The 23282-nt window shown below is 38.0% G+C and overlaps 1 protein-coding gene across 1 annotated transcript in view; it reads right to left on the bottom strand.

Moving 5' to 3' along the window:
* ro (transcription factor rough) overlaps positions 1-20958 on the bottom strand; it is a 30404-nt gene extending 9446 nt beyond the window's left edge. Inside the window, exons 1-2 of the mRNA XM_067768875.1 lie at positions 20606-20958; positions 20329-20471 (exon numbers count right to left, since the gene is read on the bottom strand). Of these exons, the coding sequence (XP_067624976.1) occupies positions 20329-20471; positions 20606-20958 (496 nt within the window). The remainder of the gene's footprint in view (positions 1-20328; positions 20472-20605) is intronic.
* Positions 20959-23282: the final 2324 nt, after the last annotated feature.

The raw sequence follows: 23282 nt of genomic DNA, 5'->3' as shown, positions 1-23282 counted from the left end.
GTTCATGTTTAACAAGTTTGTTATGAAATTTGATACAGTCGGTTTTTTGGGCAAAAGCAGAATACCTAAATAGATAAAGGTTTTCAGATTCCTACATATGTATGTATGTATGCATGTATCTAATTACCAACTAATAATAGCGAAAAAAAATTTGTTTTTAATATGTTATATGTAATACTTATTTTTGCTGGTCACACCTGTGCCAACTTTTGTGTGAAACATTTTTATATGAACTCCTTGTTATGACAAAAAAAATATATATATATGTATTTCCTGATTTGCAAAATCTTGTTTCCTTGTTTTTTAAACTTAATTTTTCTTTATCTGCCTAGTAATGTATCCGGCATTTGGTCCTAAACGTTTGTGGCTAAAACCTGTACAGAGAGTTTTGATTAACCAGCAGACACGGATATTCGCACACACACCCGAGAACATTAAGGTGGGTCAATTGTTCATTATAATATAAAACTATGCAGCACTCAACTGGGTCTTGGTCCAAATCCATTTTTTTAGGAGATTGATCCATATGCAGTTAAGTAATTTGCCCGACTTTCGAAATTAGCCTCCAAAACATACATACGTTGACTTTCGAATTTCCGAATCGGTTTCACTCGAAGAATTCTATGAGTGCACATTTTCTTTTGCAAGACTTCCCATATTAGGAACATCTAGGGAATACCCGTGATACAGATTTCGTGGTTACGGATATACACATATGGAAATTTAACTTAGTATGGTAGGTGCCGCACCTCTATTTTCATTCTAGCCCAATTCCGTTAAAACTTTGACATTATCAATATTTACAGCTATATCAAGTTCCAGATATATGAATTGATCGGTACAGGAGATATGCGATGTGGCCATCAAACTTGTACAAGAGGTGCTACGCTCCCTTTTCCGATTCCTCCACTGATAAATATCAATGTTGCCAGCAAATTATCGCTGCCCTGGTAATACTACCCTTAGAGGTATTCAATTCTCACACCCCTACATGCCAAAATTACTCTTTTCTGTGGGCAAGATTTACCACTATTCATTAAAATTTTGATGTAATCAATAAAGGCATTGGAACCAAATTGCGCCCCTTTTTCCAATTTTCTTGGCTTTAAGTGGTTCACAAGATATGTGATATAGAAAGAAAATTGTGTATGGGAGGTAAAACATCTTCCTTTCCAGTCCTTCCCTCTTTTCTCCACTGATATCATCTACATAGATGTCGGGTATTTGCCTGCCAGGTATCAATACCATGGTGTTACTTCCCTCAGAGATATTTCAGTTTCCGTATGTTGGTATATATTGTAACGAATTTAGGGAAATTCCGCATATTTGAAACCATCTACTAACGTTCGAAGCGCTAAACTGTTGAATAAATCACTCCACGTATCTCTCCGTTGCCTTGTATGTATGTGAGTAAATGAGGATTGATTTGATGTGCACAAGAGTGGCAGCTTACTCTATTGTTGTTGTGCCTTTATCTACTGTCGGATTAGTGATGTGAGTATCACTTAGTGATGATAATATTCGTCACAATATATTAGGTGCCACGCCGCCCTTCATACCGAAAATTAAAAAAAAATTGCCTTAGGCGTATTTAGATATAGATAAATATCATATTTGAGCTCTGTGGATGCACGGTCCCTATGCAAGGTTTACCACTTTTCGTTCTAAGTTTGATATGAACTATATAGCCATTGGTACCAAAGTACAGTGATGTAGCTCTAGTTACGAATATGTGTAATACGTGTATTTCAGTTTGTATGAGAGATACCACGAGTAGAAAATTTTTAGTGAATTAGAACTAATCATCAGATCTATTTGGTGTAAAACCCGCACATTGGGGTGTTGTTCTATATAAAAACCAAAATAGTTTCAATATCATTAACAAGAAGTGCTGAAAAAACGAATCTAAAAATAGTCGATGTCACTGTATAGTATACAGTAGCTGTGTGTGTTTTTTACATCTATATACATATGCACTTAAACTTTATATGGACTGCCAAGTGCACAACTTTATCTACACTTCTGAAATTCCTGCGCAGAAAATTAGTACTACCAAATTTCACTACGCGTTATACTCAGATGCAACTGAAATATGTGTCTATGTTTTACCTCTTCACTGTAGCTAGTTATTTAACGACTGCCGCTAGATGGATCTCCTAAACATTATCTAAGTGATGATACACGTTTTTTTTTACCCGCAAATGTAGGTGTATATACATGTAAAAAAAAACACGGCTAGTGTATATCTTCCCGTGTCACCAATATGAATAACAAAGTTTGATAAAAAAACACTTTTATAGTATACTGTTTGTACTATAGGCTTAACGGCAATCTATCGTATAAGGGCACAATATCCAAGAAGTAAAAACGAAGAGGGTTCCAAGTAACGTCTGATATCTTTATATTGCAGCACATTGTGTCAGCTTTGTTTTGACCCAATTTGGTACCTGCACATCTCATCAGATTTACAGCAGTATAAAAGACCGCTTGAAGGGTGACATCGAAAAAGGAGAACCTACCAAACTTCCCCAAATTGCGCCCAATAAAACGGCCTGCTTCCATAGGCGGGTTCCGATAGAAACACTTTCTTAGCCGGAGAGTCATCTTTCATTCGCATAAAATGGCCTAGCCAGCGCAGCCGCTGCGTTTTAATTCGCTGCGCTATGTTGATGTCTGCGTAAAGCTCGTACAGCTCGTCGTTAAATCTTCTTCGCTACTCGCCATCGCCAACGCGTAGAGGTCCATACATCTTTCGGAGAACTTTTTCCTCGAACACTCCCAAAGCCGCTTCATCTGCTGTTGTCATGATCCATGCTTCTGCCCCATATAGCAGGACGGGTACGATAAGTGACTTGTAGAGTATGACTTTCGTTTGCCGAGAGAGGACTTTACTTCTCAAATGCCTACCTAGTCCAAAGTAGCATTTATTGGCAAGAGTGATTCTTCGCTGGATTTCAGAGCTGATGTTATTGTTAGTGTTAATGCTGGTTCCCAAATAAATGAAGTATTTTACTATTTCAAAATTATGGCTGCCAACAGTAGCGTGGTTGCCCAGGCGCATATGCGCTGACTCTTTGCTCGATGACAACAGGTACTTCGTTTTGTCCTAATTCACCATTAAACCCATCTTTACCGCTTCTTTTTCCAGTTTGGAGTAAGCAGAACTAACGGCGCGGATGTTTAGGCCGATGACATCAGTATCATCAGCACATGCCAGTAATTGCACGCTTTTATAGAATATTGTTCCAGAGCGGTTAAGTTCTGCAGCTAGTATAATTTTCTCCAGCATCAAATTAAAGAAATCGCACGATAGGGGGTCACGCTGTCCGAAACCTCGTTTAGTTTCGAACGGCTCGGAGAGGTTCTTCCCAATTCTGGCTGAGCTGATGGTGTTGCTCAACGTCATTTTGCACAGCCGTATAAGTTTTGCGGGGAAACCAAATTCAGACATAGCGGCATATAGGCAGCTCCTTTTCGTGCTGTCGAAGGCGGCTTTAAAATCGACGAAGAGGTGATGTGTGTCGAATCTTTTTTCGCGGATTTTTCCAAGATTTGGCGCATTGTGAAAATCTGGTCGATGTTAGATTTACCAGATCTGAGCCCGCACCGATAAGGTCCAATCAGCCGATTCGCTTCCCAAGGCAGTCGGTTATATGTACCGGAGCGAATCGGGATTTTTCCCGACCAAGGACTGTTATTTCAGTGTAACCCCATTTAATTTAACCCCCCAATCAGCCGATTCACGGTGGGTTTCAATCTTTCGCACAATACACTTGACAGGACCTTATATGCGGTATTAAGTAGGCTGATTCCGCGATAGTTGGCGCAGTTTGCAGTATCCCCTTTCTTGTGGACTGGGCAAGGAACACTTAGATTCTAATCGTCGGGCATGCACTCGTCCGACCATATTTTGCGAAGAAGCTGATGCATGCGCCTTACCAACTCCTCGCCGCCTTATTTGAATAGCTCCGCAGGCAATCCATCAGCGGTCGCGGACATGTTGTTTTTCAATGAAATGTACAACATGCCCAGTAAACTTGAGTAAGCAATACCGTCACAAAGCCGGGAAAAACAAAACTCTATGAGAATTAAGAGATACATTCTATTGCTCCCTTCCGTGCTTTCTTCTAAAAGAATGCCTATTTACCTTAACATCTTATTTTATTATTCTTTTTATACTCAGTTGAGCAGAGCTCACAGAGTATATTAACTTTGATTGGATAACGGTTGGTTGTACAGGTATAAAGGAATCGAGATAGATATAGACTTCTATATATCAAAATCATCAGTATCGAAAAAAAATTTGAATGAGCCATGTCCGTCCGTCCGTCCGTCCGTCCGTCTGTCTGTCCGTTAACAGGATAACTTGAGTAAATTTTGAGGTATCTTGACGAAATTTGGTATACAGATTCCTGGGCACTCATCTCAGATCGCTATTTAAAATGAAAGATATCGGACTATAACCACGCCCACTTTTTCGATATCGAAAATTTCGAAAAACCGAAAAAATGCTATAATTCATTGCCAAAGGTGGTTAAAGCGATGAAACTTGGTAGATGGGTTGACGTTATGACGCAGAATAGAAAATTAGTAAGAATTTGGACAATGGGCCTGGCACCGCCCACTTTTACAAGAAGGTAATTTAAAAGTTTTGCAAGCTGTAATTTGGCAGTCGTTGAAGACATCATGATGAAATTTGGTAGGAACGTTACTACTATTACTATATATGTGCTAAATAAAAATTAGCAAAATTGGATGAAGAACACGCCCACTTTTTAAAAAAAAATTTTTTTTAATTCAAATTTTAACAAGAAATTTAATATCTTTACTGTATATAAGTAAATTAAGTCATAATTCAACTGCAGTAATGATATGATGCAACAAAATACAAAAATAAAAGAAAATTTCAAAATGAGGGTGGCTCCGCCCATTTTAATTTAGTTTGTCTAGAATACTTTTAATGCCATAAGTCGAACAAAAATTTACCAATCCTTCTCAAATTTGGTAGGGGCATAGATTTTATGACGGTAACTGTTCTCTGTAAAAATGGGCGAAATCGGTGGAAGCCATGCCCAGTTTTTATACACAGTCCACAGTCTGTCCTTCCGCTCGGCTTTTAACACAATAACTTGAGCAAAAACCGATATATCTTTACTAAACTTAGCCCTCGTACTTATCTGAGCTCACTTTATCTTGGTATAAAAAATGGCCGAAATCCGACCATAACCACGCCCACTTTATCGATATCGAAAATTACGAAAAATGAAAAAAATGCCATAATTCTATACCAAATACGAAAAAAGGGATGAAACATGGTAACTGGATTGGTTTATTGACGCAAAATATAACTTTGGAAAAAACTTTGTAAAATGGATGTGACACCTACCATATTAAGTAGAAGAAAACGAAAAAGTTCTACAAGCCGAAATCAACAGCCCTTGGAATCTTGGCAGGAATACTGTTAGTGGTATTGCATATATAAATAAATTAGCAGTACCCGACAGATGATTTTCTGGATCACCTGGTCCACATTTTGGTCGATATCGCGAGAACGCCTTCACATATACATCTAAGGGCCACTCGCTGTTAAAACCCTCATTAATACCTTTAATTTGATATCCATATCGTACAAACACATTCTAGAGTCACCCCTGGCCCACCCTAATGGCGATATCTCGAAAAGGCGTCCACCTATAGACCTAATGCCCACTCCCTCTTAAAATGCTCAGTAACACCTTTCGTTTGATACCCATATCGTACAAACATTCTAGAGTCACCCCTGGCCCACCCTAATGGCGATATCTCGAAAAGGCGTCCACCTATAGACCTAATGCCCACTCCCTCTTAAAATGCTCAGTAACACCTTTCATTTGATTCCCATATCGTACAAACACATTCTAGAGACACCCCTGGTCCACCTTTATGGCGATATCTCGAAACGGCGTCCACCTATGGAACTAAGGATCACTCCTTTTCAAAATACTCATTAACAGCTTTCATTTGATACCCATATCGTACAAACATATTCTAGAGTCACCCCTGGTCCACCTTTATGGCGATTTCTCGAAAAGGCGTTCACCTATAGAACTAAAGCCCATTCCCTTTTAAAATACTCATTACCACCTTTCATTTGATACCCATATCGTACAAACACATTCTAGAGTCACCCCTGGTCCACCTTAATGGCGATATCTCGAAAAGGCGTCCACCGATAGACCTAAGGCCCACTCCCTCTTAAAATGCTCAGTAACACCTTTCATTTGATACTCATATCGTACAAACAAATTCTAGAGTCAGCCCTGGTCCACCTTTATGGCGATATCCCTAAATGGCGTCCATCCATAGAACTATGGCCTACTCTCTCTTAAAATACTCTTTAATACCTTCCATTTGATACACATGTCATACAACCACATTCCAGGGTTACCCTAGGTTCATTTTCCTACATGGTGATTTTCCTTATTTTGTCTCCATAGCTCTCAACTGAGTATGTAATGTTCGGTTACACCCGAACTTAGCCTTCCTTACTTGTTATAGTTGCCTCCAACACCCGAACCCTGTTGTTTGGCTGGTTGTACGAATTGCGTTTGGGTCGAATATGCGAATAAAATTGCTGATTTGATGCAAGGTTATGACGATAAAGCGAGAGAAATTATTCTTAAAAGAGTACCTAATGCAGTGTTAAGAAGCTTCTTACAAATAGAATTAAAAACAAGTAAGGAAGGTTAAGTTCGGGTGTAACCGAACATTACATACTCAGTTGAGAGCTATGGTGACAACATAAGGGAAAATAACCAAGTAGGAAAATGAACCGAGGGAAACCCTGGAATGTGTTTGTATGACATGCGTATCAAATGAAAGGCATTAAAGAGTATTTTATGAGGGAGTGGGCCATAGTTCTATAGGTGGACGCCATTTAGGGATATAGCCATAAAGGTGGATCAGGGTTGACTCTAGAATGCGTTTGTACGATATGGGTATCAAATGAAAGGCGTTAATGAGTATTTTAAAAGGGAGTAATCCTTAGTTCCATAGGTGGATGCCGTTTCGAGATATCGCCATAAAGGTGGACCAGGGGTGACCCTAGAATTTGTTTGTACAATATGGACATCAAACGAATGGTGTTAATGAGTATTTTAAAAGGGAGTGGGCCTTAGTTCTATAGGTGGACGCCGTTTCGAAATATCGCCACAAAGGTGGACCAGGGGTGACTAAAGAATGTGTTTGTACGATATGGGTATCAAATTAAAGGTATTAATGAGGGTTTTAAAAGGGAGTGGTGGTTGTATAGGTGGTCGCATTTTCGAGATATCGCCATAAAGGTGGACCAGGGGTGACACTAGAATTTGTTTGTACAATATGGGTATCAAAAGAAAGGTGTTAATGAGTATTTTAAAAGGGAGTAATCCTTAGTTCCATAGGTGGACGCCGTTTCGAGATATCGCCATAAAGGTGGAGCAGGGGTGACCCTAGAATTTGTTTGTACAATATGGGTATCAAAAGAAAGGTGTTAATGAGTTTTTTAAAAGGGAGTAATCCTTAGTTCCATAGGTGGACGCCGTTTCGAGATATCGCCATAAAGGTTGGCCAGGGGTGAGTATTTTAAAAGGGAGTGGGCCTTAGTTCTATAGGTGGATGCCGTTTCGAAATATCGCCATAAAAGTGGACCAGGGGTGACTCTAGAATGTGTTTGTACGATATGGGTATCAAATTAAAGGTATAAATGAGGGTTTTAAAAGGGAGTGGTGGTTGTTGTATAGGTGGTCGCCTTTTCGAGATATCGCCATAAAGGTGGACCAGGGGTGACTCTAGAATGCGTTTGTACGATATGGGTATCAAATGAAAGGTGTTAATGAGTATTTTAAAAGGGAGTAATCCTTAGTTCCATAGGTGGACGCCGTTTCGAGATATTGCCATAAAGGTGGACCAGGAGTGACCCTAGAATTTGTTTGTACAATATGGCCATCAAACGAAAGGTGTTAATGAGTATTTTAAAAGGGAGTGGGCCTTAGTTCTATAGGTGGACGCCGTTTCGAAATATCGCCACAAAGGTGGACCAGGGGTGACTAAAGAATGTGTTTGTACGATATGGGTATCAAATTAAAGGTATTAATGAGGGTTTTAAAAGGGAGTGGTGGTTGTATAGGTGGTCGCATTTTCGAGATATCGCCATAAAGGTGGACCAGGGGTGACACTAGAATTTGTTTGTACAATATGGGTATCAAAAGAAAGGTGTTAATGAGTATTTTAAAAGGGAGTAATCCTTAGTTCCATAGGTGGACGCCGTTTCGAGATATCGCCATAAAGGTGGAGCAGGGGTGACCCTAGAATTTGTTTGTACAATATGGGTATCAAAAGAAAGGTGTTAATGAGTTTTTTAAAAGGGAGTAATCCTTAGTTCCACAGGTGGACGCCGTTTCGAGATATCGCCATAAAGGTTGGCCAGGGGTGACTCTAGAATTCGTTTGTGCAATATGGGTATCAAACGACAGGAGTTAATGAGTATTTTAAAAGGGAGTGGGCCTTCGTTCTATAGGTGGACGCCTTTTCGAGGTATCGCAATAAGGGTGGACCAGGGGTGACTCTAGACTTTGCTTGTGCGATATGGGTATCAAATGAAAGGTGTTAATGAGTATTTTTAAAAGGGAGTGGGCCTTCGTTCTATAGGTGTTCGCCTTTTCGAGATATCGCCATAAAGGTGGACCAAGGGTGACTTTAGAATATGTTTGTACGATATGGGTATCAAATTAAAGGTATTAATGAGAGTTTTAAAAGGGAGTGGTGGTAGTTGTATATGTGTAGGCGTTTTCCAGATATCGACCAAAATGTGGACCAGGGTGAACCAGAACATTATCTGTTGGATACCGCTAATTTATTTATATATGTAATACCTGCCAAGATTTTAAGGGTTTTTTATTTCGCCCTGCAGAACTTTTTCATTTTCTTCTACTTAATATGGTAGGTGTCACAACCATTTTATAAAGTTTTTTCTAAAGTTATATTTCGCGTCAATAAAACAATCCAATTACCTTACCATGTTTCATCCCTTTTTTCGTATTTGGTATAGAATTATGGCATTTTTTTCATTTTTCGTAATTTTCGATATCGAAAAAGTGGGCGTGGTCATAGTCGGATTTCGTTCATTTTTCATACCAAGATAAAGTGAGTTCAAGTAAGCACGTGAACTAAGTTCATTAAAGATATGTCGATTTTTGCTCAAGTTATCGTGTTAACGGCCATGCGGAAGGACAGACGGACGACTGTGTATAAAAACTGGGCGTGGCATCAACCGATTCCGCCCATTTTCACAGAAAACAGTTAACGTCATAAAATCTATGCCCCTGCCAAATTTCAAAAGGATTGGTTAATTTTTGTTCGACTTATGGCGTTAAAAGTATCCTAGACAAATTAAATGACAAAGGGCGGAGCCACGCCCATTTTGAAATTTTCTTTTATTTTTGTATTTTGTTGCACCACATCATTACTGGAGTTGAATGTTGACATAATTTACTTATATACTGTAAAGATATTCAATTTTTTGTTAAAATTTTACTTAAAAAAATTTTTTTTTTTTAAAGTGGGCGTGGTCCTTCTCCAATTTTGCTAATTTTTATTAAGCGTACATATAGTTATAGGAGTAACGTTCCTGCCAAATTTCATCATGATATCTTCAACGACTGCGAAATTACAGCTTGAAAAACTTTTAAATTACCTTCTTTTAAAAGTGGGCGGTGCCACGCCCATTGTCCAAAATTTTACTAATTTTCTATTCTGCGTCATAAGTTCAACTTAACTACCAAGTTTCGTCGCTTTATCTGTCTTTTGTAATGAATTATCGCACTTTTTCTGTTTTTCGAAATTTTCGATATCAAAAAAGTGGGCGTGGTTATAGTCCGATGTCGTTCATTTTAAATAGCGATCTGAGATGAGTGCTCAGAAACCTACATACCAAATTTCATCAAGATACCTCAAAATTTACTCAAGTTATCGTGTTAACGGACGGACGGACGGACGGACGGACATGGCTCAATCAAATTTTTTTTCGATCCTGATTATTTTGATATATGGAAGTCTATATCTATCTCGATTCCTTTATATATGTACAACCAACCGTTATCCAATCAAACTTAATATACTCTGTGAGCTCTGCTCAACTGAGTATAAATATATTGGCACAAAAAGAACGCGAAAAGAATAACGAATACATGGTAAACGAAAAATGCTTTCATAGAACTGTAGAAACACCAGTTTTTTTTCTAAAATTTAGGTCCAATTTTTTAGCACGAGTTTAAACTTAAGTTGTCAAGAATTTAATAACCCTGCCAAGTGGAATTTATATAACTTATAGATAAGCAACTACCTAAAGATGGCGAAAGCTTGTGTAGTTAATATTTAAAGCTTTCTACAACAATGCAAAACCCAACTTAAACGAAATTTGGCTGCCACTTATTCCTTCCTCCAATGTAAGCCGCAATTTTAAGTTGACTGATCACTGCAGTGGTTAGGGGATTTAACATCTACTCTGATAGCCAAGCGGGTATCAAGGCCTTGAGCTCAACTACAGTGCGATCGAGGGTGGTCTGGGAGTGCCTGACCTCGCTTGCGATTGCATCGAATTATTTTAAAATTAAGATTATCTGGGTCCCGGGTCATAGTGATATCCCGGGTAACTGTCAAGCGGATCTCTTAGCCCGCATCGGTACAACTGAACCGGATGAAGATGGCTGTAGAGATTTCGGGATTCCGCTGGCCACCTGTGGATTGCTCCTTCATAGCTGGGCCTCGAGTCAGTTCAGCAAACGTTGGGCGGACACCACGTCTTTCAGGGTAGCAAGAACTTTCTGGCCGAAAGTGGATGGCGGGAGGTCTGCTGAAATAATTGGGTTCACTAAGGCTCACCTATCAATGGTCATTGGGGTTTTGACAGGGCACTGTCCCATGGGTATCCATGCGGTACGTCTCAATATATTGGAAACTCCATCCTGCTGCAGCTGTATGGAGGATGATGAGGTGGAATCACCAAATCACTTTATGCTTGACTGCCCAGCTTTTGCCAGAACTAGGCGAAAGTATTTTGGTCGTGACTCACTTGGATCTCCCGAGGAGCTATCCAAGGTTGAGATCGGGATCATTCGGAACTTTATCGTTGCTACCCAACGATTCTCTAAGTAGTTATATCTACGTCACCGTTAGTTTAGTTTATTATATGTGGTATCACAACGGACCGTCATGTTGTCCAAGTGAGCTTCCTCTCATCAGGGAAGCTACCACCCAACCTAACCTAAGGCTCACCTATCAATGGTCATTGGGGTTCTGTCCCATGGGTATCCATGCGGTACGTCTCAATATACTGCAAACTCCATCATGCTGCAGCTGTATGGAGGATGATGAGGTGGAATCATCACATCACTTTATGCTTGATTGCCCAGATTTTGCCAAAACAAGGCGGAGGTACTTTGGTCGCGACTCACTTGGATCTCCCAAGAATTTATCCAAGGTTGAGATCGGTATCATTCGTAACGTTAACGTTGCTACCCTATGATTCTCTAAGTAGCTTTATCTACGTCACCGTTACTTTATTTTATTTTATTGTTTGTGGTATCACAACAGACCTTCATGTTGTCCAAGTGAGCTTCCCCTATCAGGGTACCTACCACCAAACCTAACCTAACCTATTCCTTCAGTATTTAGCTCTACGCTGATTTGAGTTATGGATGAGAACACGCATTCTTCATAATGACAGTAAAATAGCATGTCAACAGTTTGCTCACTTTCCCGCTTTAAACTATTTTTTATAACTTTCAGGTATTCATTTTAATTATTACAAATAAAAAACTAATTTTGCAACTACCCATATTTTCGCACTACTTTTTACAGTTTCTGATTTCTTTTGTATAATACTACGTACACCCAGAGAAATTTTCGTGTTAAATCAACACTTTTTAAGGTTAATATTTTTCAACACGATCACTCATGTTATTCTAACATGAATCAACTCTTTCACTGTTCTCGCATGTTAAATCAACATGAAGGAATAGTGTGAATTTAACATGATCAAATCGCGTTGAACTAACATGAATTCTTGTTACATTAACACGAAAGTCATGCCGAATTGCCAGGAATACAGTGGTTGAGTTATCATGAACTCATGGTAAACTAACAATGTCTTTTGTTAAGTTAACAGTAACTCATGTTAAATCACCACTATCTTCAATGTTAATTTAACATATATGAGTGATTATGTCGTTCATATAATCGAAAAGACAACATCGCACTTATATGTAGTGTTTCTCAGATCGTTCCCTAATCGATTTCTAATCTCGTTCTCTAACATAGTTGTCGATTAGAAATGCATTAGAATACTACTTTAGAATTCTAGTGTAAAATCACAATATTCCTATAAACTTATTTTGCAGGATATATTAAAATATAAATTTTAAAATAAAATTTTTTTTTTTGAAATCCATCAGTTAATTGTTTAATGTCTTTGTTATACCAAACGATTTTACTTCACTTCTTCCAGAGATGATACCGCCCTATCACCAACCCCACATTCGTGGTTTACTAACACAACCTGCTAAAACATTTATTTTTAATTTACTACGCATATATGGCGATAAATCTGACATTGAGGTAAGGTTCTACTTCGTTTGATGTTAAAAATATTACATTCATTTTATGTTTTAGATTCCTCCCGAGCCAACGACATGTTGTATGTCTGGCTGCGCTAATTGCGTTTGGATCGGTTACGCAGAGGCTTTGTCGAAACTTTTTGAAGGAAACGACCAGAAAGCACGAGAAATAATAGCAAGCAAAATAACTGATCCAAATCTTAAGATGTTTTTGAGCATGGAATTGAAAAATATTGGACAAAAGAAAACGGATGAAAACAAGAGCACGAACGCTCCAAAAGAGGACAAATAAGCGGTATTGTAAATTAAAAAAAAAAAAAAAAATAGCTAATTTTTTCCTTTTTCCCCTCGTTATGAACATAAATTTACTAATATGTACATATATCAAATATTATTTTTTTATATTAATTAAGCAAAAAATAAAAAATATATATAATAAGACCACAAACGTCACTGCCTCCATGAATCGGTATGGTTTCTCAGAAAAGCACACCTGAAATATACGCTTCCCATAGCAGCCCATTTTATGTACCGGAGCGACCCAGGATTTTTCCCGACCAAGAGACATAGCTATTATCAGTGTGACCAATCTGGGAGCATTGCCGAGCTCCAGCCTAGTCTTCCTCTGTTCTCTCCAGGACCAGCATACGAGTAGATCAGGGAAACAGCCTCCTAGTCTCTGTCACTCTGTGCAACATTTTTCAGTATAGAATATATAAGTTTGCGACATCTGCCCAATGCAGTTCTTTTCTTGATCGATGCCGCTTTCCTAAATTTTGCGGGCACAGCAACGGTAATGTCTCGACGGATGCTTTCATCGCACTGTGCTGCCAAGATGCGGAGAGCATTCCGGCTCTCTCCCAAGGGCATGCTGTCTTAGGGCCGAAACAGCACACATGACCTAGCCTTACTCCGTCAAAGCACATTCACCGTCTCGCGCTCTTAGCGTGACGACATCTTCTTCGCCGCAATTCAGAATATTGCACTTTTTTCGCCTCGCGACTCTTGGCACTATCACCGACCAAGTCTTCAGCGATCATATTCACGACTTAGACGATACAAGTTTTGGAAATATTGGATACCCTAATCGATGGCATTACGCTACCGGCTTTCCAAATCCCTAAAATACTGGGTACCATGATAATGACCTGCATTTTGGCGAGTATGTAGCAGAGCCGTAACAAAATCCTCAAGTCCCTCGATGGCAGCACGCACCCGAACTTCGCAGTTGAGGAACACAGATTTCTACGTGTCTACGCATCACTCTAGCACAACTTCGATCTCGATACTGTAATAGATTAAACTCTTACTTATCCAGAATCAACCCCGACATACTCAATATATGTCTTGCGTCCACAAGACACCAACCATTTTTTCAGTTGTAATGTAGAACTAACGCCTCTAACACTTTGCCCTTTTAGTCCGACTCTGATGAAACTGCAAATTTCCTTGGACTTCCGTTAGAACATATCGACGACAAACTGCTACAACAACAACATTTGCAGTACCTGAGTCCCCGAAAGACGGTCGAGCTGGGCCAAAAGCACAATGCTCGATAAAGTTTTAAATGCTGCCTGTTGTGCGATCACAGGGCTAATTAGATCAAAAGGCTCTGAATATCTGTAGAGTAGGAAAATATTCGCGTACTTTTGATTACGTCCCAGCAGCTCAAAAATGACAGTAACTCCCAATTTACTATAACAACAGCCACATCATGAAATCCAGAGTAGTGTTTCTAACGCTGTGGGTACCTAAGCAAGAGAAAAATCGATAAGCTTCACTTTAGGTTTCAAATTGGCAGAATAAAAGCCGTATACTAAACAAGAACCGTCGCAGTACTGTCCGAGTGAGAGAAGTCACTGTATAGTCCACGTTAGGCGAATTTCAGTGTTGGGATCTGCGATCTGCATTTCCTCATACTCTTGTTTCACCATTGACATAGAAGGGTCAACGTCATAGCACCATACACAAGCAGGGGCGGATCCAGCACGATTTGGGAGGGGGCGCGATTTAAGTCAACTTTCTAAGTAAAATAAAGTGACCTTAAAATTGTTCATACAAACACAAATATATATCTACATTCATCTACAAAGGTCATTATCACTCAGATTTTTCCAGTTTTTACTAAGTTTTGCTTCGACCTTCATTATTTTCGATATTTTTATAAAAATATGTATTATTATATAGCACCAATAATCCAAATATACACTTAAGACTTTTTAGAAAATTCGGGAAAATTCCGCGAATTTTCACGCTAATTTTTAGCTTTCAGTAAGAATTTTTAGGATTTATCTCTCAAAGAGAGATTTTTTGAAATACATATATACATACATACAGTGTTGCCCTTGTGTCGCTTTGCGGAGATGTCATCCTTTTTAGAACATGTTCCTCCTTTAAAACTATTTCAAATATTTTTGCAACTATTGAGCCCCAATATTTTACCCTGTCGTAAACATCAAAATTAAAAACTTGATTATTTTAAGAAGTATTTATAGAAATATATTTCAGAAATTATATCCTTTCGAATTTATAAGAAATCCATAACTTAAAAATAAAGGTGCGTATTCAAAGTCGAAATATAGTTACCTATACTTCATATTTGGTCACAGCTTTTTTGACTATTGTCCATAGCAAATTATTTTAAAAAGCCTACCTACATAACATTGATTGTGAATATGACCATAGGTTTTTGGGTATTTTGATGTATAGAAGGATTTTTATTAGTCCTTTTAAATTGATTTACAGCTTATAGCTGTTAAAAATTTCAATTAACATGTGCATTTCTAAGAGCTTGACTTTAACGGATCAGTTCAATGTATAATTTTGGTGCGGTCTTGCTACACTAAGTTTGTGGCACGCTTCTGTGTGTTCTCCAAGATATCACATTGCAATGCATATTCAGGCGGCTTTTTGGGCGAAGTGTTAGCCGATATCAAAACTATGAAATAAAAGATTTATTTTTATGTGTGTGTATCTTTTTTCATAGTAGGGCAATAGGATCACTTAACACACGTTCTCAGATTTTTTAGCGCAAAGAAATAATTATCACAGCATTTTAAGACGGAGCCAGACATTGCTAAATTGACAATTAAACGATTTAATAAGCAGGCCTGAACCGTGATAAAAAATAAATAAAAATAAATATATACTTGGCGCGATTTATCTCAGAAAATATTTAGGCTGAGCATATCTTCAAGTTTGCATCTTGCCCCTTTTTAGTTTTTCCTACAAATATACGGGACGGGGCTTTAATTTTTTATGCCGACTCCGAAAGGCACCTGGAAGGCAGATGAATTTTCACTGAGAACGTTTTTAATGGCAGAAACTTTTAGGAGTGTTTGCCAAACCACGGTCGAGGGGCGACCCCGCTTAGAAATGCTTTTTTGTAATTGAGTGAACGTTTTTCTTAAATTTTGATGTTGCTTTTGCACGGGTCTTGAACCCAGCACCCTCGGTGTGGTAGGCGGAGTACGCTACCACTACACCACGGCGCCGTCAGAGTCTTGAACCAGCAAAAGCAATAAGTTAAACTGAAATTCAGCGTTAATAATTATAAGATGAAAATAACAAGTGTTCACTTTTTTTTGAGAAAACCCTCATTTTTTATTGATCTTGATGAGAAATTTTATGTTTCAGGAAAAATTTACGCTTATTGTGAACCCTAAACAACCTGTTGGAAAGGATATCTTATTATTCCGTTTTTTCGGGTCGCGTATTGAAAGCTCTTATACAGGTTTTGAAACATTATAAATGTGTCAATTAGGCTAATTCACGACTATTTTTATTAGTTATCTTAGCTGAAAAATACTAAAAGTTTATCCACATTTAAGCAACTCTTTGTTAATAAAGTACGAGCCCTCGACTTTCAAAGAATTTCTGCTGCATTAACCGAATTTCGGACCGGAGGAAGATAGGTTCCATCAACTACTAAGAGCTACCCAAAGAACTATAGGTTGACTTAATTTTACATATTTTTTTATCTTTATGTAGAATTATGTATAGTATAAGTCAGAGCATGCAACAATTCCCAAAATAATGGAGATTTCCTGGCGTGAATGTATTACTGCTGCCAAATAGTAACACATTAACGCGATGTAGGGACTGAAATTCGCGAAGGCCTATATAAATAATTTTTTTGCGACATTTTAAAAATATTGGTCCTTCTTTTGTTTTTTCAAAAGGAATTTTTGTCCAGAAAAAAGATGTGGTGTGTCAACCGTGATCATGAAATAGTGACCAAGGCTGCCAAATTTCAGCGAAAAGTACGCAATTCTTTCTTCAAATACCAGAATGGTACATTTTTTCTGCTGATTTAAGCCACAGCGAAACAAATGGAAATTAGAAATGAATATATAGCTAAACTATAAATTTCATAAAATATTTCACCGAAGTATTATAAATTGCAGATCTTGGGAGGGGGAGGCGATTAGGACGATCTTATAGATTATACATACATAAAAGCTAAAAATTTTAAAATTGTATATGTAATTAAAACAAACTTTTATAATTTTCATAAGTTCCAGAGCAGAGCGGGGGGCGATCGTCCTCCCCCTGGATCCGCCACTGTACACAAGCGAACTGACTGGAAGCAAAAAGAAAGCGGACATACTCATTAACAAACCCTTTATAAAAATCAGTTGAGTGAGTTTTAAAAGTGTTCGCCCAAATCACACCACCTGGAGCTGTAAATGTACAGATAGAAGGCGTGGAAGGTGGCTGAAAATCGGTACTGGAGCCGCTAGAATTTGTCTCCCGCCTGGAAGTAAGGCCTCTACAACAAGGAACGAATGCGATATCGACCCAATTTTACAACGCTGTAATATTCAAGTTCCTCGATGATACAGAGAACACGAGAGGGACCTAAGAGGAGGCCGAGGACTTAAAATTCAGCTAGAATGGGAATAGACTCCGACACATGGAAGGTCCTTGAAAACTTAACTGGCACCGACCGTCTATAGATCTCATTCTAAGTAAGCCTACGAGAAGGCTATAAAGCGGACGCAAGCAGAAGCTCCCGCAGACGTACCTTAAGGACGCTGCCGTCGACAAATACCAAGTGCAGGACAGTTTTTTGGCGCCAACTTGCTCAGTGCCAAACAGGCGAGTAACAAAGCCTTGCTAATCCTACCAAATATAAATACAAATCAAAATACGTGGGTGGATGGAAGAAATAGCTGGGACAAAAGCTGCCTACGCTTAAGGCGATAAAAAATAATAAAAAATAAGGAGATATAAAAAGGGCCAGTCGCTTGGGATAAGACATTGTCGAGGAAATCATACAAAAAGAGAAAAACCCGCTAAAAGCCGCTAAAATGAGCAACAAGAGGCAAAAATGGGAGGAGATTCAAAAAGGTGTTAACAGGGACCCACGGTGTCTGGGCTACTAGATAGCATTAAAGAAATCAGGCATGAGGTGTCGATACCGGAGTTAGATAAAAGAAATCAGGGAAGGTAGCGAAGACAGTGTCGTGGCTTACGATAACGGATGGAAAATCATTTCCACTTAAGATAAAAATTTGAAATCGTCCAAACATTCATAAGAATAATAAGAAATTGTGGATCTACCGAGTACTAATTGCCTTGAGGTCACATATTTCATTGATGCCAAACAGAATTTCGGAGTGATTTACGGATCGAATAACACGATATAACAAGTAGGAGGATTTTCAACCGGGTGGCACCGCCACAGGCCTAGAAAAAGCACATTGGGTGCAAATTCAGTAGAGTTGCGCTCCTTTCAATCTTAGGCGTGAGAAATGCTTTCAATATCGCTAGATGTCCAGGTATGCTGGCTGCATTCAAACAACAATTCTAATCTTAATGTGAGAAACAGCGCATTATCCGAAGCTCTCTTAGATATTGCGTCCTCATTTACCAAACCTCAATCCACGTCCTGATCCCAGCCAGCATTTTTTGAAAATTTTTATCAAAAAATGTTTAAATATCATACCCCAATATGATTAAAAACGTTCAAATTTAAAAGCATTTTCTGTTCGAAAATTAACGGTATCGTCGGGAGAAAAATGTACCATAAATGTGATTATTCTTGAATAATCATTTATGACTCTTATTTCGAAAAGCTTTTTATTCATATTTGATATCATTGTAAAATTGAGCTTTAATAGTTTTAGAGTAACATTTGACTGCTTTTCACAGTCATTTTCTGATCATATTCGTGAATATATTTCAATCGTTTTGGTTGAGATATGTATTTGAATAATTTTTGAATGCCATTATAATGCATTTATTCTTCATATCTCATTCAAAATAGGATACTACATAATAACCTTATTTCATCAGGGGAAGGAAGCATGCGAAAGTGAACTATTCGAACCACAGCTAACTCGCAAACAAACTTGAACTACACCTGCGACTACAACATCCAACATCAGCATTATCGTCTGCATCTTAAAATACGGATACGATACGGGATGTTGAAGCCGTATCCAGGTATGTCAAGATAGTTTCACTTACCTGGGGCTCAAATAGCTCCCAACCTTTGTATTGTCCAATCATTATGTATTTTCTGGGAAGCCGAAGATGGAGAAATGGTTGGGGAAATCTTCGGTCACATTTACATTATTTACATCTTGAAGAATATCTTTTGTAAAAATAATAAAATTTTTATATACATATTTTTTCTTAGCTTCATGATTGAAAAAATATTTTTATGTAAAAAAAAAACAAGATTTTTAACGAAAAGTAAAATATAAACAAGTATAAAATCCAATATTCAGTAAACAAATATATTCATAAAAGATTCAGAAAGCTGACTGAAAAATGATTATAAATTTTTGATCATGTGTGATTAAAAAACTATATTCAGTTTTTGATGATCAAAGGTAAGCACATTTGATTATTCTTTTTGTTGGTTTTTTTGAAAATTAAAATTTAGTCATTAAAGGACTTCAAAAATGATTCCAAAAAGTGATCGAAAAATGCTTTTTAGTTTTTCATCATCAAAAGTATTCATATTTGATTATTTCTTTTGTTCAATTGTATGATAACTCATTATTTAGTCAGAAAGAGTAATCAAATTGTATTGATATGTAGGGAAATTCAAAATTGAATCACCTAAATGCTGAGTGATATCTAGCAGCTACGATGCAATTTTCACACATTATTAGCTGCATACGCCGGAGACGTTGCAGCAATCATGGCATCCCGAAACAAAGAAAAAATACTCAGAAATATTAATCAGGTCAAGAAACGAACGAAACAGTGGCTACACTCTCGCGAACTCGAGGCAACAAAGGCAGCATAGTTGGCTTCGCAATCTTGTCACGAGACATACCATCCAAAAAGGTAGTAAAGTAGTTAGTCGTAAGAAGTAGACTCCTTACTATTAAAGATGCAACAGAGGTCTCTGCTGGTAGGTTGAACTAACATGACTCAAAAGGAGGAAACTCTGTAGAAACCACATAGGAGTCTTGAAAAATGAAAATTATAGAATTTGATAGCAATACGAAAGCGGCCTCGGGCTGGGGGACAGATCTAAAGGGGGAACGGTTTTTAGCAGCCACAGCTACCCGGTTACTGCGGCTGCAGTAATTATGGTGCAGTTTTTCATCCTCGCCAGCAAAAACTAAAAACAATTGCTTCAATTATCGCGTCGTTTAAATGCCATCTATAAGGAAAGCGCAAGTTAAAAACCAACAAAGCACTTAACACTAGGAGTAAATATTCATTTACTTACGAAATGCTGTAAAACCGGCGGTAAAGTGTGGCTCACTTGGAAATCCAAAAGGAATAGTCGGCATTGTCGACCTTGCGCCATAGTAGGATTTATTATATTCATGCACGTTGTAAGGATCATACGGAGCACAGCCACTCGGTAACCTAACGTAAACAAACAAACAAAAAATTACACTGGTTTTAGATAAACATCCTTTACTAAGGGATCCTTGGTTTATAATTTCATTTCATTTGGGCAGAACACTTCCGCTACGAGTAAGAAACAAAAAATCACACACCTATCATCATTAATGGATATCTCCGGAGATGAGAGACTGCCTTCGTCACTTTGATAAGTGGTATCACAAATTGTTGCACCCATATCGGTGACATAATTTTTAACACTTTCACTTGACCTTTGAGCTTTATGTGAGCTATTTGTTATGGAATTGACAGCATCGGCATTTCGATCGTTATTCGTCACATTTGTTTCGAGATGACCGTAAAGACGTTCGAAAAATTGACGCGGTGAAGATGGACGATTTAATGCAGTTTTACCAATCGTCGTGACCATGTCTGTCATTGTGGAATTTTGATTAGTAACTTGTTGCTGTTGTACTAAAGGCATTTGATTTTGATTGAACGGAAGCATTTTTTAATAAATATGGAAAACCCGTTTTAACCGACGATGACCGACGCATCAACCGTGCTAATGGAGCTTTGGAAATTGAATAAGCTGATTGATATTTGCATTGTACCACTTCGATGTTAAAACTGCTAGGACATACTCATATCCTTCGCCGATGTGACTGAGAAATTTCACTTCCGCTGCCTGCGTAGTTCATATAGCCAATAAAAATTGTAGTTGGAAGGGAAGACTTCAGTGAAGCGCAGTCTGACATCATGTATGTAGGTATATGTGGGTATTTACGTAGTGGACAGTCGGCGCTGATAGTGTTGTTATAAGACTCATATAAAGCTGGCATACAAACAAACACTTTACACATGCACATTCGATATAAATAACCTTAAAAAAATTGTGTAAGTACTTATTAGACGGGATTGGTTGGTTATGCTGAGCGGGTATTGGAGACATTTAAAAAACATGTATTTGAGCTCAAAAGGACATTGGAAGAAACTAAAGACATTCTCAAGTCAAAAACTTTGGCATATCAATTTCAAAAGTCGGATGTCAAAAAAGTCACTTGGTTACTGCAACAAGCAATTTCGTCTGCCTTTGCTAGGATCAAGCAAATTTTTCCGAGACCCTCTCCGCATAAGTTTCAAATTTAGGGGCGGACACTAGAACTTCTTCGTTCCTTTATATTATTATTATTATTATTATTATTATACATATGTTTATTTAGGCTTAAAATAAATTTTAAGACCACCAAAAAATAACACTATCTGCCCCTTATTTTAAATGACACGAATACTCGGAAGGAAAAAAAGTAAAGAAGTCCGGCATAAATCCCATCGGAAGTTTGCTGCTCCAACTAATTATTGTTATTATTATTATTATAAATGGTGCCCAACGCTTTTATTTAATTGTCTGATCAACGCCCTAGATTGATGAGGAGTGCCATGACTAGTACCTAGGACCTACCTAATTATTTTCTAGCTTTTAGTATTATTATAACTTCAGTGACTTGGCATACACTCTGTGTATTTCTGCCATGAAAATCTCGTCAGCGAAAACTCATCTGCTTTGCAGATGCCGTTCGGAGTTAGCTCTTCCCGCCCATTTGTGGGGAAAATTAAAAGGAGCGCGACATAAAATTGGAAAAGAAACTTGGCCAAAAAACTCTTCGGAGGTTATTGTGCATTACATTTATTTTATTTATTTATCATTATAAATATTTAAATCTAATATCCAGGGCTCTCAAAAAACTAAATTTTTTACTTGCCTCTTTATCGTCTAAACGGCTTTGGTCGTCCAACAAAGCTCGCCCGCCGCTTCTTTTCTGCGCTAACTACCGCCAATTGGGAACACAATTGAATTTAAACGCTTTTTACCTGAACCTTTCGGAGGGGTGATAGTCTCCCTCTTCCTATGCTTCCATAGGCTGGTATAAACAAGAATATGGTCTGGGCAGCTGTATCTTCTTTAATTTGCATAATATAGCCTAGCCAGCTTAGCCGCTGTGTTTTGATGGTCAAACAAGAGGTAAATCTTTCTCAGAACTGTGCACTCAAATACTCTCAGGGCAGCCTCATCTTATGTTGCCTTTTTTAAATGATTTCTTTGGCCAGAGTAACATCTGTTGGCATAAGTGAATCTTCGCTGGACTTTAAGGCTGGTATTGTTTGTGTTAATTCTGGTTCCAAGAAAAACACAGTCCTTTACTACTTGGAAATTGTGGCTATCAGTGGTGGCGTGGTTACCTAGATACAAATGCGCTGACATCACCATCATGCAACTTCTGTTGTATTCATATCGTCAGTACAAGGCTGAAATTGCTCAAAAGGGGCTAGCCTATTTGAAATCTCGTTAAGTTTGGAACGGCTGGGAGCTGACGAAAGGGGACACCAAATTCAGAAATAGGGGAGTATATATAGGCAAACAATTTTCGTTTATGCCTCAAATGATGAACAATACTTCGTAAACTTGTGTTATTTTGTTTATTAAATTATGCATGGGTTGCATTGGGTTAAACTTGCCGACATCAATTTGTGTAAGATGTGTTCCATTATGGCATATATCCAAGGTTGCTACACCATGTTCTCGTTTTGGACCGAAATTCTTCGAAAACGGGACCAAATATCAAAAGAAGGACCAATTATTTTTTTTCTATACAAAAAATGTAATTTACAGTAATACATATGGATATAAAAAATAAAGAACTACATATATATTACAGCAGTTTCTTGATATTACGAACATTCGATTCTACGAAATTTCGATTTTACGAACATTCAAAATTTTTACGTTGAGTGCTTTATAGTACGAACAAACGTGCATCGGCAGTACATGGT

The sequence above is a fragment of the Eurosta solidaginis genome, chromosome 1, assembly GCF_040869045.1.
Source record: "Eurosta solidaginis isolate ZX-2024a chromosome 1, ASM4086904v1, whole genome shotgun sequence".
NCBI lineage: Eukaryota > Metazoa > Arthropoda > Insecta > Diptera > Tephritidae > Eurosta > Eurosta solidaginis.
The sequence above is the reverse complement of the archived record's forward strand: the minus strand, read 5'-3'. Positions and strand labels throughout refer to the sequence as shown.